This window comes from Tetrahymena thermophila (genome assembly GCF_000189635.1).
Source record: "Tetrahymena thermophila SB210 genomic scaffold scf_8254650, whole genome shotgun sequence".
Lineage (NCBI taxonomy): Eukaryota > Ciliophora > Oligohymenophorea > Hymenostomatida > Tetrahymenidae > Tetrahymena > Tetrahymena thermophila.
In genome coordinates, this window is record NW_002476418.1 from 1,108,249 (window position 1) to 1,119,530 (window position 11,282).

Genomic DNA, 11,282 nt, shown 5'->3' on the forward strand with positions numbered 1-11,282 from the left:
TGTTTTAGAAATATAACAAATATTATTAATAATGTTCTATTTTATATGTTATAAACAACTAATTAATTATCTTGCATTTGTCTGTCTTTAATACTAATAAATACAAAAGAAATTTTTAATTTTTAGTAAATTTAAATAAAGAAATTCAATTTTTGCAGATTGTTTCAAATTTTCAGTAGTTGAAAATATAGCAGCAATTATAGAGAAGATATAACTTTAGCATTTTTCTAACACCATTATTATATTAACAAAAGTCCTATCAATTAAGCCCAAAATAAGTATTATAATCTAGCAAACATGTCTAAATAGTAGCAAAATATGCAAAAGCTTGCTTATAAAATAAAATCTTGCTCTAGCGAAGAACAAACTCATCGCGTAAGTGAGCTTTTAATGCAATCTCCTTAATCAAAAGGCTGGTAATCGAGTAGATTTTGTGACTATCCTTAAGAGATAGTACTTCAATTTCATTCACCAGTGAGAGTTAGACAAATATAGTTTCTTTCTCACTAATATAAAATAGCTTCTCGCATAGAAATATTCGTTTACATGCCAGACCAAAATACTCCATTTATCAATACTGAATTCAAATATAAAAAGCTCGGATATTTAAGTTTAGATTCAAATGAAAAAACAGGATTTAAATCGCGTGAACTTAAAAGCGTTTATGTAGACTCTCCTGCTTTATACTTAAAATTATCTTTTCATAAAAACCATAACAATAAATACAACACTTTCAATCAAGTAAGACAGACATTTGCAACAATATAAATAAATACATTTCATATTTATAAATTTTATTAAATAGATTGGTGTAATTGCTCTCAGTTGCTTTGGAGATGATTTAACTAACATGAAATAAAATATAGAGCCTGTTAAAGAGTTCTACAATCAAATTTAATATTAAACTTAGTTTGACCATGTTACTTTAGATAGACTTCGTACTTTAGAAATGGCAAAAGAGAGAGCTGTTAAAAATGATGATTTCGATGAAGCACAAAGATTAAAAGAAGCTATTGATAAGCTTAAAGCAATTGGTATTTAATTGAGGTAATTTACCTACTTTAAATAAATTTAATTTTAAAATACATAAAATCCTTTTATTAATAAATAATAATTTTATTTTTATTTCTCTCTTAGACAATTAAATGAAAGAAAATAAATTGCAACAGAAAATGAAGACTATGATGCTGCAAAAATTATCAAAGCAGAGATAGACAGACTTAGAAATGCAGTTGCTCCTGAATATTTAATTTAAAAACCTTAGCCTTTATAATATAATTCTAATATTCCTTACAATTCAAACCAGTTTTAACCATTAATGCAAGATCCTATTATTCCTTCAAACTAGCCTGATATGTGGAGCAGTAAGCCTGTTAGCAAGCCATCCAACAATAATTTTAAAGCTGAAAACGATGAATATGGCAATTAATTAAATAAAATCGAAGAAGCTCCTTTAGTTGAGTAAGAAACTACTGAAATGGCCAGACAACATAGATCTAGTGTGTAGCAACCATAGTATGAGGAGTCAAAATAAGATAAAATTTAAAAATAAAAATTCGAAGAATAATTTATGTTCAACAACAGAACTAATCAGGGAAGTAATCACGATGAGATGCAACTTCCTGCAAGTAAATATTAATTTATTATTTGAAACAAATAATTTATCCCATTAAAAAAAATAGTGAAAAACAAGTAAAATAAAAAACCATGGGAATTAGATGATGCTTATGCAAATGGCTAGGCACCTGAATCTGTTCAATAAAACTCTGTAGGAGAAACTGAATAGCTTTCAGGAGCAGCAAAATAGTAAGCGGAACCTTTAATTCCAGTTATTGGTGATGAATGTGCAGCAAAAATTTTTTCAAAAAGCTGGTAAATAAGAGAAGAAGGCTTAAAATGGTTAGAAGCTGAGGCCCAGAATCCAAGAAGTATAAATGGAAGTGATCCATAAGCACTTTTTACAGCAGTCATTGGTGTTTGTTCTGCAACAATAGCAGACAAAGTTGCTTAGGTCTCTCAAGCTTCTATGAATTTATTACAAGCATTATGCAATTCAAGAAGTGCAAAACCAACTTCAGTTAAAGGTGAAACAGGAAGGTAATTCATTAATAAATAAATAATGAAATATTTTATAAAATTAATTTAAATTTAATAGTTATGTTGATAATTGTATTGGACTGTTAATGGAACAAGCAGGTCATCATGTCCCTAAGGTTAGAGAATAAGCTGAATAAGCTTTGTTTGCTTTGGGAAGTGTTCCAATTATTGGAAATCAAACAATAGTTTAATCTCTAAGCAAAGGATCTGGACTAAAACCTAAAATGCAATCTTCTATCAAGCATATTGTAGCAAGATTGAACATTCTTCAATAGTTTTCAAAAAGATTTTCAATTGGTAAAAAAGATGTTCCTCTTGCTCCTGTTATGGAGTACGCTGCTAAACAAATGGTTCATGCAAACAACGAAGTTAGAACATCAGCTATTAATTTGATAACAGAAGCATATAACCAAGTTGGAGAAGGATAAATTGAGCCATATATTGCAAGTAAATAGTTTAATTTAATTTAAATTCATTTGTTAAATATATTTCTTTTATTTTACAAAATAATAGATTTACCTGAATAACAAAGAGATATCTTATCAGAAGCTTTCTCACAAAATGGTGGTGGAGGTGGCAAAAATAGTTCACCTTAAAAATAAGAAAAAAAAACTGTTGTCACAACAAATATATAACACTAAGGAGCAAGACACGATGATAAGGGTCCTAATAAGAAAGGTAAACAACCTTCAGCTAATGATAAATCTCCCTCGTAAAAAGATAGTAAAAAATAAAATAATTCTTCTAAAATGTAAGCAAGTGATGTCATGGAAGTTTGTGAATTTTGTCATGTTCATAACCCAACATTTGCAGATAAAAAAGATTTAGATATTCACTTATGGAGAGAATGTCCCATGCTACTACTTTGCCCTCATTGTGCTCAAGTTGTTGAGGTTTCAGCTTATAATCAACATTTACTAGAGGAATGCAAGAAGGCTATGAAATTCCGCCAGTGTCCTAGATGCAAAGAAGCTATTTCTGTAACAGAATACAATGACCATGTAAAGGAGAAGTCTTGCTTGCCTCATAAATCTCCTAGTGTAGCTAATAGATGTCCTCTTTGTCATTAAGATATTGAGTAAGGACCTGAAGGCTGGCGTAAGCATTTAGTTGTCCAAGGCTGTCCAAATAATGAACGCTCTACAGGCTGAACTTTCAGAACTTACCAATAAATTAAAAAAAGATTAGATTTATATAATAATAATAACAACATTAATTTTGAAATTTCCAGTAGATGTATTTGATAAATAGAGACAAACAAACAAACATACAGACATAAATAGATTGATTGATTAAGGATATAATATATCTTATTTAAAAAACTCTTTATCTTAAATTTTAATTCTTATATATTTATATCATAGATAGTATTGTGTATTTTTATCATTTTTATAATTATATTTATCCATTAGTTTAATAACTATTTATTTTTATATCTAATTTAGCTAGATATTCTAATTTAATTTACTGTTTACAAGCATATATTATATCCATACTGTGATTGCTTTATTAAGGTGCATTTTTTAATAGTAAATAAAATATTATGCTTACTTTTTATCAGAAAGTTTATTTTTCAAAATAAAGCTATGATATAATTTTGAAATAAATTTAAACTACAATATATAATAAATAGGTAAAAATTCAGTAGATTACCTTAAATTTTAAATTAAAATTAATAAGTTTTAAGATCTTTTATGATATTAAATTATATATATTACCAAAATAAATTAATAAATAATTGAAATAAATTTTTTATTTATTTTTAAACTAAATTTAGGGTATTAATATAATTAAAAAAAGGAGTGGTTTAAAATAGAATATAAGTATTTAAATTAAATCAAATTAAATTTAAAAAGTATTAATTATGCTTCATATTTTAGTTTAGATGCAACAAAATATAACTAGCGCTGATACCTTTTTTAAAGAAGAGAAAGAAATAATACAAATATATGCAAACTCTAACTCAATAGTTTAAGATTTAGAAAAATTTTTGGAAGTTTAAAAAATTGATTAGGAGAACATTTACATGTTAAACATAAAAATGTAAAATAAAGAATAAACCACCGATCAAAATAGCTCATAAAAGTATTTCAATAATATTACTAAGATTTTACATTTAATTTTTCATAATATTTAATAATTAGATAAAATTTTTTGCCTTAGACAATTGACTTGCATGACTTTAATCTATTTAATCCAAATATTTAAATTTTGAATTTAGATTTTCAAAAGTAAGTTCTTATTTTTTGCAATAAATTTAATTCCTTTGTTATAAATAAATAAATAGCTAAAAAACTATGCACCATTAAGTACTTAAATCAATTCTAGAACAATTGAAAGTATTTTGCTTCATTAAATGTGTTATTATTACACCTAGAGAGTAAGATAGCTAAACAAAAATGTTTTCAATATTAAACAAATTTTAAAGAAAATAAATAGCTTCAACAAGTTTACTTCATATTTCGGGTTTTATTGAGTAATTAATATACCTAGAAAGTATTGAAGTAATAATACCACAGTAATTTATTTGAAGATTGATCTATACTTAAAATAATATAAACTATAAAAGGAACAAAATAGATAACAGTGATGTAAACAAGTTGCTTCAATCAATCTAGATGTAGGTTAATTTAAAATAAATTAAAGTAGTCTTCCAAAAGTAAATTTATCATTTAAAATCAAACATAATTTAATTTTTAAATCAGATTAGTGAAAATTGATAACATTAATTTTAAGCTATTATCTTAGATACTAAGCAGCTGCACTTTATTATAAAATTTGCATTTAACATTTACTAGGTAACTTAAACAAATTCATTTCAAAATTTAAAAAAAAATAAAATGATTAAATATAAAAACATAGAAAGGGGGAAACAATTAAAAACTTTTTTTATCAATTTTGATTTAATATTTTTTTTCATAATCTCTGCTTAATTAAATAATATTTAGATTTAATACAAAATTATAATAAAAGAGTTTCTTGACAAATTACTTAATTTATTTAAATTATTAAAATGATGATCATAAATATAAATATTTTTTTTACATAGGATACAGCATTCGTTTAGTGATATAAATTTATTTTTTATAAATTTGTAAAATCTTAAATTCTTAAAAAACTGGGAACTCAATATAATTGTGTAATATTGAAACATTTATGATTGATTAGTAGTAAGATCTTTTATTTTTAAAAGAATTCTATCAAATAATTTCTATGTTGCTGTTAATTATCAAGAAGAAGTTAAGATAATGTGTCTTGGATTAAGTGAACCTTTAGTAAAATCGAGGTTTGTAGCCAAAATTGATAAGTAAGCAGCTTTATATTTAAAATTACTTTTAGATATTTATCAAATATTAAAAAAAGCGGAGGTATTTATCTTCAATCTCACTAAATTGAAAATAAAAATGATGAAAGAGATATATAAATTACAATAGGAAGGTATTTTCTGATTAAAAAATATATTTAAGTATTTTATAAATTAAAATATTAAAAATAGAGATATTGTATTAGGTTCTTAAGGTAGTTAATTAATATGCTAATAACTAGAATAAATTAAGGGAATAAAAATGCTATAGCTTAATATCTTAGAGTACGCATTGATTAAATTATATAAATAGGAATTAAGTTATGCTATATATTATTTATAGGAGAAACTATGTCAATGAAAAGGGTATAAAATATTTCACAGATTGTATTTTATCATTGAAAGATCAGTTAAGCAGTCTCTCTTTAAATTTTGATACGTAAAATAAACAAATACAAAAAGATAAATATTTAAACCTTTATTTATTTCAAGAAATAATTAAATTGGAGAAGATTCTTGTGATCAATTTAATCAAATTTTGAATCATCATTAAAATCTAAAGCAATTGCAACTTTCTATAGGGAGGTAGATTATATTTATTCATTTATTTCAAAAAAACTAATTTATTTTAAATCTGATTTAAATATCAAAAAGTGGTGAAAATGTTAAGGATAAAACAATAAGTATATTTGAAGGAGTCAAACAGAACAAATTTCTTGAGAAGCTTTAAATTAAAATAGGAGGGTAAATAATTTAATTTTGAAGACATTAAATAATAGAAAAATAATTTAGCTATAATTATATTGGATCTCAGAGTTTATTACCTCTTGAATCAGATGAATTTAAATTATAGAATCTAAAAGAGCTATCACTTATAATTGGGATGTAATTAATTTTTTATTAATAAGTAAATATTTTATTTCAAACTTCTAAAGAGAAAATATTAACAGGGCTGCAATAAATCATTTAACTAAATTTATTGTAAATCATGAGACTATTCAGAATCTCTCTATTATCATTTAAGAGTAATTTAATTAAAAAATCATTTATAAAGAAATAGTTTTATTTTAAAATGAAAAAGATCATTTGTTTACGAAGATTTAAGGCAGTTAACCATGATCTTAGCAAAGTTTAGGCACTTAATAACTCTACATTTTAGATTCATGTAATTTTAAAAATTTATAACAACTAAATGAATTTTAAAATTTATTTAGGATAGGATATGAAGATTCAATAATAATTGAAAAGAAGTTAAAGAAAAATAAATATTTAGTAGAATTATTTGTATGAAAATAAATATATTTAATACAATTATTTTTAAAATTGCATATTTATTTAATTTATTTTAAATTTATGTTGTAGTAAAATAAATAATTTCACTTTAATTATTCTTTTTAATTTATTTAATTTTATAATTTTTTCTTTATTGCTAAGATAATTTTTTTAAATGCTTGTTTTATTTTTGAAATTATTTAAATTGTGAATTTATTTAGAAAGATCATTCATTCATTTTTAATCCATAAATTTTTAAACATCCTAAATTGATTGATTGATATTGAAACAATTAAAATTTAAATTATTATTTAGAATAAATTTCATAAAATTAATTTAATTATGTGGTTTTAATCCATTTATTTTTCCTTTTATTTGGCTAAATTCTTTTCTTATTTCTTTAAAAAAGGTTTTCTTTAAATAATAATTTTCTTTTTTTTGATTTAATTAAGAATTTATATGAAAAAATTAGTTTTAATTTATTCATTTAAATATTAAGTGTAACTTAAATGGATGTTGTATCAATCAATTTATATATATATACAATAAATAAAGAATTAATTTAATTATTAGATATAAATAAATGCTCCATTTTATTTGGTGAAAGCATTCTCTTTGATTTTAAATATTTTTATTTTTTAAATAATTGTTCTATTTTTTGTTAATTTAATATCTAATTTAGAACATATGATTTTTAACTTATTTATTTTAATGTATCTTAAACTGATGTTTTAGCATTTAATATTTAATAATTATTAAAAGAACAAATTTAATAACTATAATTAAATTTTATATATTATCGTGATGATTATTTTAAACTTTATTCTTAAAAAGACTTTCATTAAAAAATATATGAAAAAATAGGTTATTTAACTTAATTTTAAATTTGAACTTAATTATAATTAATGAATGCTTTTTAGATTATTGAATCTAAATTTATTGTTGCCAGAAATAGATAGAGTAAGTCCTTTGAAGAATTATAAATACTAAGTTGGTTACAAGATTATTTATAAAGGTTTAAATAGAAAGAATATGCTTTAAAATATTTAAATTATATTATATAAAGTGAGTTTAAGTAGTATAAAAAGTGTTAGTGAATTAGCTTTAACTATATTTTGTTTAGTTGTTATTAAAATAATTTATTAGTATACTTGTTAGTTAGTATTTTTATTAATTGAAGTATTTATTTATTTTTATTATCAAAAATTAGTTTTTTTTTCTGTTTATTTTTATATTTATTTGATCAGTTAAATTTAAACTTTAAATCAACCATTCTTTTCATTTTGTAAATTTTATTTAGAATATTCATTTTTTTAGATTAGACAACATCTACTTCTTCTTCAGAATGTTTATGGCTTTAGTTACAGTAAAAATGCATTAAGTAAATAATTAAAAATTTTTTTAATAATTAATTAATTACTAGATATTGAATGATATCTTTCTTAGCTTTTGGCATTAGTTTAGTTTTTAAAAAACTTCCTACGTTCCATCCAAACCGAAATTTGAACTATTTTATGATAATATTTTAATTTCATAATTTAAATTAAAATTTATTTACTCATTAATTGTGAATTTTATTTCTTGCAAAGAACCCAATTTTTCAATTCCTTTTGACAACTCTTTTGCACCATCAATATTTAATTCATTGCTATTAAATTTTTTTTTTTAAGATTAATTAAAAGTAAAAATGATTAATTACTTTTGTATAATCATGTCTAAAGATTTTAGGTTGATACAGTTCTTTAGACCTTCTCCAATAAAAGACAATCCATCTGGTCCAATTTAATTTTTACTAAATAAATATTTAAGAATGTTTGTTTTATTTTAATCATTTACAAATAAATTTACCTATCAATTTCAAATTTTAGCTTTTCAAGTGAAGGACATGTTTTCAAAGCATCTCCAAAACCACCAGCACCACATGATCTTATATTGTTTCTATTCATATTGAATAAATCATTTATAATTGATAAATAAATTTTAATATACCTTCCAAATTTCAAATTTAGGTTTTTTAAGTTGAAGAAATTAGAAATTGATTCTCCAATGATTTTAGATCCCTCAGACCCAATATTATTTCTAAATATTTAAATTAATTATAATTCCATAAAAAAATAGGAAATTTTTTACTCTTCTATTGAATATTAAAGAGATTCTAGTTTTGTGCATTTCTTAAGAGCAATACCAATCTTAATAGCTCCTTCATTTGTTATGATATTTCTAAATTAAAAATTGTTATAAGAATAATTTTAATCAGTTTAACTGATTTACTTTCCGATTATAAATTTTAAGCTTTAGAGTTCAGTTAATTATTCAAAAGTATTCTCTAATGAATCAAATGCTTAATCGTTGATATTATTTTACTCATCAAATTAAAATGAAAGACTATTTAATTTAGTTAAAAAACCCATGCTTTGAATAATTTAGTGACAGCCTTAAGATCCAATATCATTTTTACTATTTTAGAAATAGATTAAAAAAGTTATTTTTGTTGAATGAAAAATAATTATTACGATCCAACAATGAGATTCAATTATTTAAGAGTTTGGCAACATTTAATTCCATTTGATATTTCAATAGCAGCATTTTCACCAATTTTGTTATTCCTATGAAATTATTTTTAATTAGTTAATATCAATTAATCAAAAATAAATATTTACTTTTCGATGATTATTTGTAAATTTTAAAGCTGGGACATATTTTTGACAGCTTTTTCAAGTTTTTAAAAGCTTTAAGACTGCAAATTATTGGACCTGTTTATTAATAAATTTATTATATTTTAAATTTATTTTAAAAAGTTCAAAATAAAAGTTTAATTTTAAATGATAAATTTGAAATTGGATTTACTCTCCAAATTATATGCTGAGATTTTTAAGCTTTTAGCATCTTTTTAAAGAATTTAAAAAACCTCCAAGCCCAGATCCAATATTGTTGTTGCTTTATTTGTTTAATTTTATTTAAGTAAATTATCAAATTTAATAATTTAATATTACGATCCAAATTTTATTTCTAAATTCTCTAAGCTATGGAGAAAGCCTTCAGACAATTGCTTGACACCATCTGGCAATATGCTCAAATTACTGTTAAAAGAGTATAAATTTTAATCGACTTCAAAAATAATTCATTCTTACTTGTCGAAAAAGAGTTTTAAGCTTTGGAGATTAGTTAAGCTTTTTAAAGAGCTGCCTAAGTTAGAATAGAGAGTATTTCCAAATCTATTGCAACTTTATTTAACAAAATTTAAATAAAAATTTTGTTATTAAATTATTAGTTTTACTTTCCAAATGACAATTAAAGATGAGTCAGTTTAGTGCATTTTTTCAATGTCTGGCAAAGGGATGCTGCACCTACTTCGCCAATTGAGTTATTCCTAATTAAAATATTTTAAGTGTTATGTAATTCAAAAGAAAACCTTACCTTTCAATAGTAATGGATAGATCATTTAAGTTATGAAGAGATTTGATGCACTTTGATATACTAACAATCCCCTCTTGGCCTATTAAATTATACCTTTTTATTAAAATATTTTTACTTTAAAATACATCAAATTTAATATTTTTATATGAAAAATGAGACAAAATAATTTCTAATATTTAGATATATTACTAGCCAATAGCAAGGGATAACCTCTCTAAATCTTAGCATTATATAATTGATTAGCTAAGAGCTTCTGCTCCTTCTGACTGCAAATTAGCACTAAGCAAATGATTTTAAAAAATAAACATTATTTTAAACTACAAACAATTTTATCAATAAATTATTTTAATAATTGATTGAGTAATATTTTAATAATAATTTTTAGAAATGTTTACTCTTAAACATCGATTTCTAAGCTTCTCACACTTGAAATTTATTTCATTCCTTCAACCAAAGTTTGGTAGTTATTTTCATTAAATTCGTTTCTTTTAATTCAAAATAAATCATTTTACAAAGTTCTTTGTGTTAAAAAAGTGTTAACTACTTTTTGATGGTGAATTTTAAATCTTTTTGTTATTCTTCTTAGCAAGGCTAACACAAAGAGACACTTTAAATTTAATTCTACTTTTTTGAATTTTTTTAAATTTCTTCAGCGCAAGCACGTCTAATTAATTTTAAATATATTTATTATTTGTTTGTTAGTTTTGTAGTTGTAAAGTAAACTAAAAAAAGTATTATTTGTTTATTTATTGATTTATATTTATATGTTTGTTTATTATTGTATAAAAGAGAACTAATTTGTAATCAAACGTAAATTTAAGTATCAAATTAAGTTATTTGAAAGTTTACCTTTGAGATTAGAAGACATTTAAATCTGATTCAAGTAAGTGGTTTTAAGTTAAAAAGAGATTTTTTAGAGTATTTTACCAATTAATAAGAGTGCTCATTTATTTTAAAAACGACAATATTATATTTTGAAGGAAATTTAGTATTTAGTTTTTTTTCGTGGATTGTATTTAATTTTATCTAGATAGGGTTTTTATGGTTGTATCAACAATTATCTTCAAAGCGGATATATTTTTGTACAAAATTGTGTTAAGTTAACAGTAATTTTTTCTGTAAAATTGAATTTAATTAAGAAAATAATAATTATAAATTTTATAATTTATAGTATCAAAAATTTATATGCATT

General features: G+C 22.5%; 3 protein-coding genes across 3 annotated transcripts; 2 read left to right on the forward strand and 1 right to left on the reverse strand. All coding sequences in view use genetic code 6, as the record gives it.

Moving 5' to 3' along the window:
- Window positions 1–297: 297 nt before the first annotated feature.
- On the forward strand, window positions 298–3,248 carry TTHERM_00079820 (centrosomal protein, putative; the record flags this gene model as incomplete). Its single annotated transcript, XM_001015822.1, has 6 exons — window positions 298–741; window positions 806–1,047; window positions 1,138–1,628; window positions 1,683–2,097; window positions 2,156–2,544; window positions 2,611–3,248. 6 exons carry the CDS (start codon window positions 298–300, stop codon window positions 3,246–3,248), a joined length of 2,619 nt encoding a protein of 872 aa, XP_001015822.1.
- A 392-nt stretch (window positions 3,249–3,640) lies between these two features.
- TTHERM_00079830 (hypothetical protein) lies at window positions 3,641–6,691 on the forward strand (the record flags this gene model as incomplete). The annotated part of the gene is made up of 18 exons (XM_001015823.2): window positions 3,641–3,920; window positions 3,978–4,182; window positions 4,242–4,328; window positions 4,385–4,477; window positions 4,526–4,615; window positions 4,667–4,756; window positions 4,803–4,895; window positions 5,147–5,236; window positions 5,291–5,404; window positions 5,461–5,535; window positions 5,594–5,686; window positions 5,745–5,840; window positions 5,894–5,986; window positions 6,056–6,145; window positions 6,194–6,286; window positions 6,337–6,426; window positions 6,483–6,566; window positions 6,616–6,691. 18 exons carry the CDS (start codon window positions 3,641–3,643, stop codon window positions 6,689–6,691), a joined length of 1,932 nt encoding a protein of 643 aa, XP_001015823.2.
- Window positions 6,692–7,916: 1,225 nt separating this feature from the next.
- TTHERM_00079840 (kinase domain protein) lies at window positions 7,917–11,037 on the reverse strand (the record flags this gene model as incomplete). Its single annotated transcript, XM_001015824.2, has 19 exons — window positions 7,917–8,028; window positions 8,094–8,180; window positions 8,232–8,321; window positions 8,373–8,465; window positions 8,522–8,611; window positions 8,663–8,752; window positions 8,804–8,893; window positions 8,945–9,130; window positions 9,187–9,279; window positions 9,334–9,426; window positions 9,521–9,610; window positions 9,667–9,753; window positions 9,805–9,897; window positions 9,951–10,043; window positions 10,091–10,183; window positions 10,280–10,369; window positions 10,486–10,575; window positions 10,635–10,754; window positions 10,940–11,037. 19 exons carry the CDS (start codon window positions 11,035–11,037, stop codon window positions 7,917–7,919), a joined length of 1,878 nt encoding a protein of 625 aa, XP_001015824.2.
- Between the last annotated feature and the right edge of the window lie 245 nt (window positions 11,038–11,282).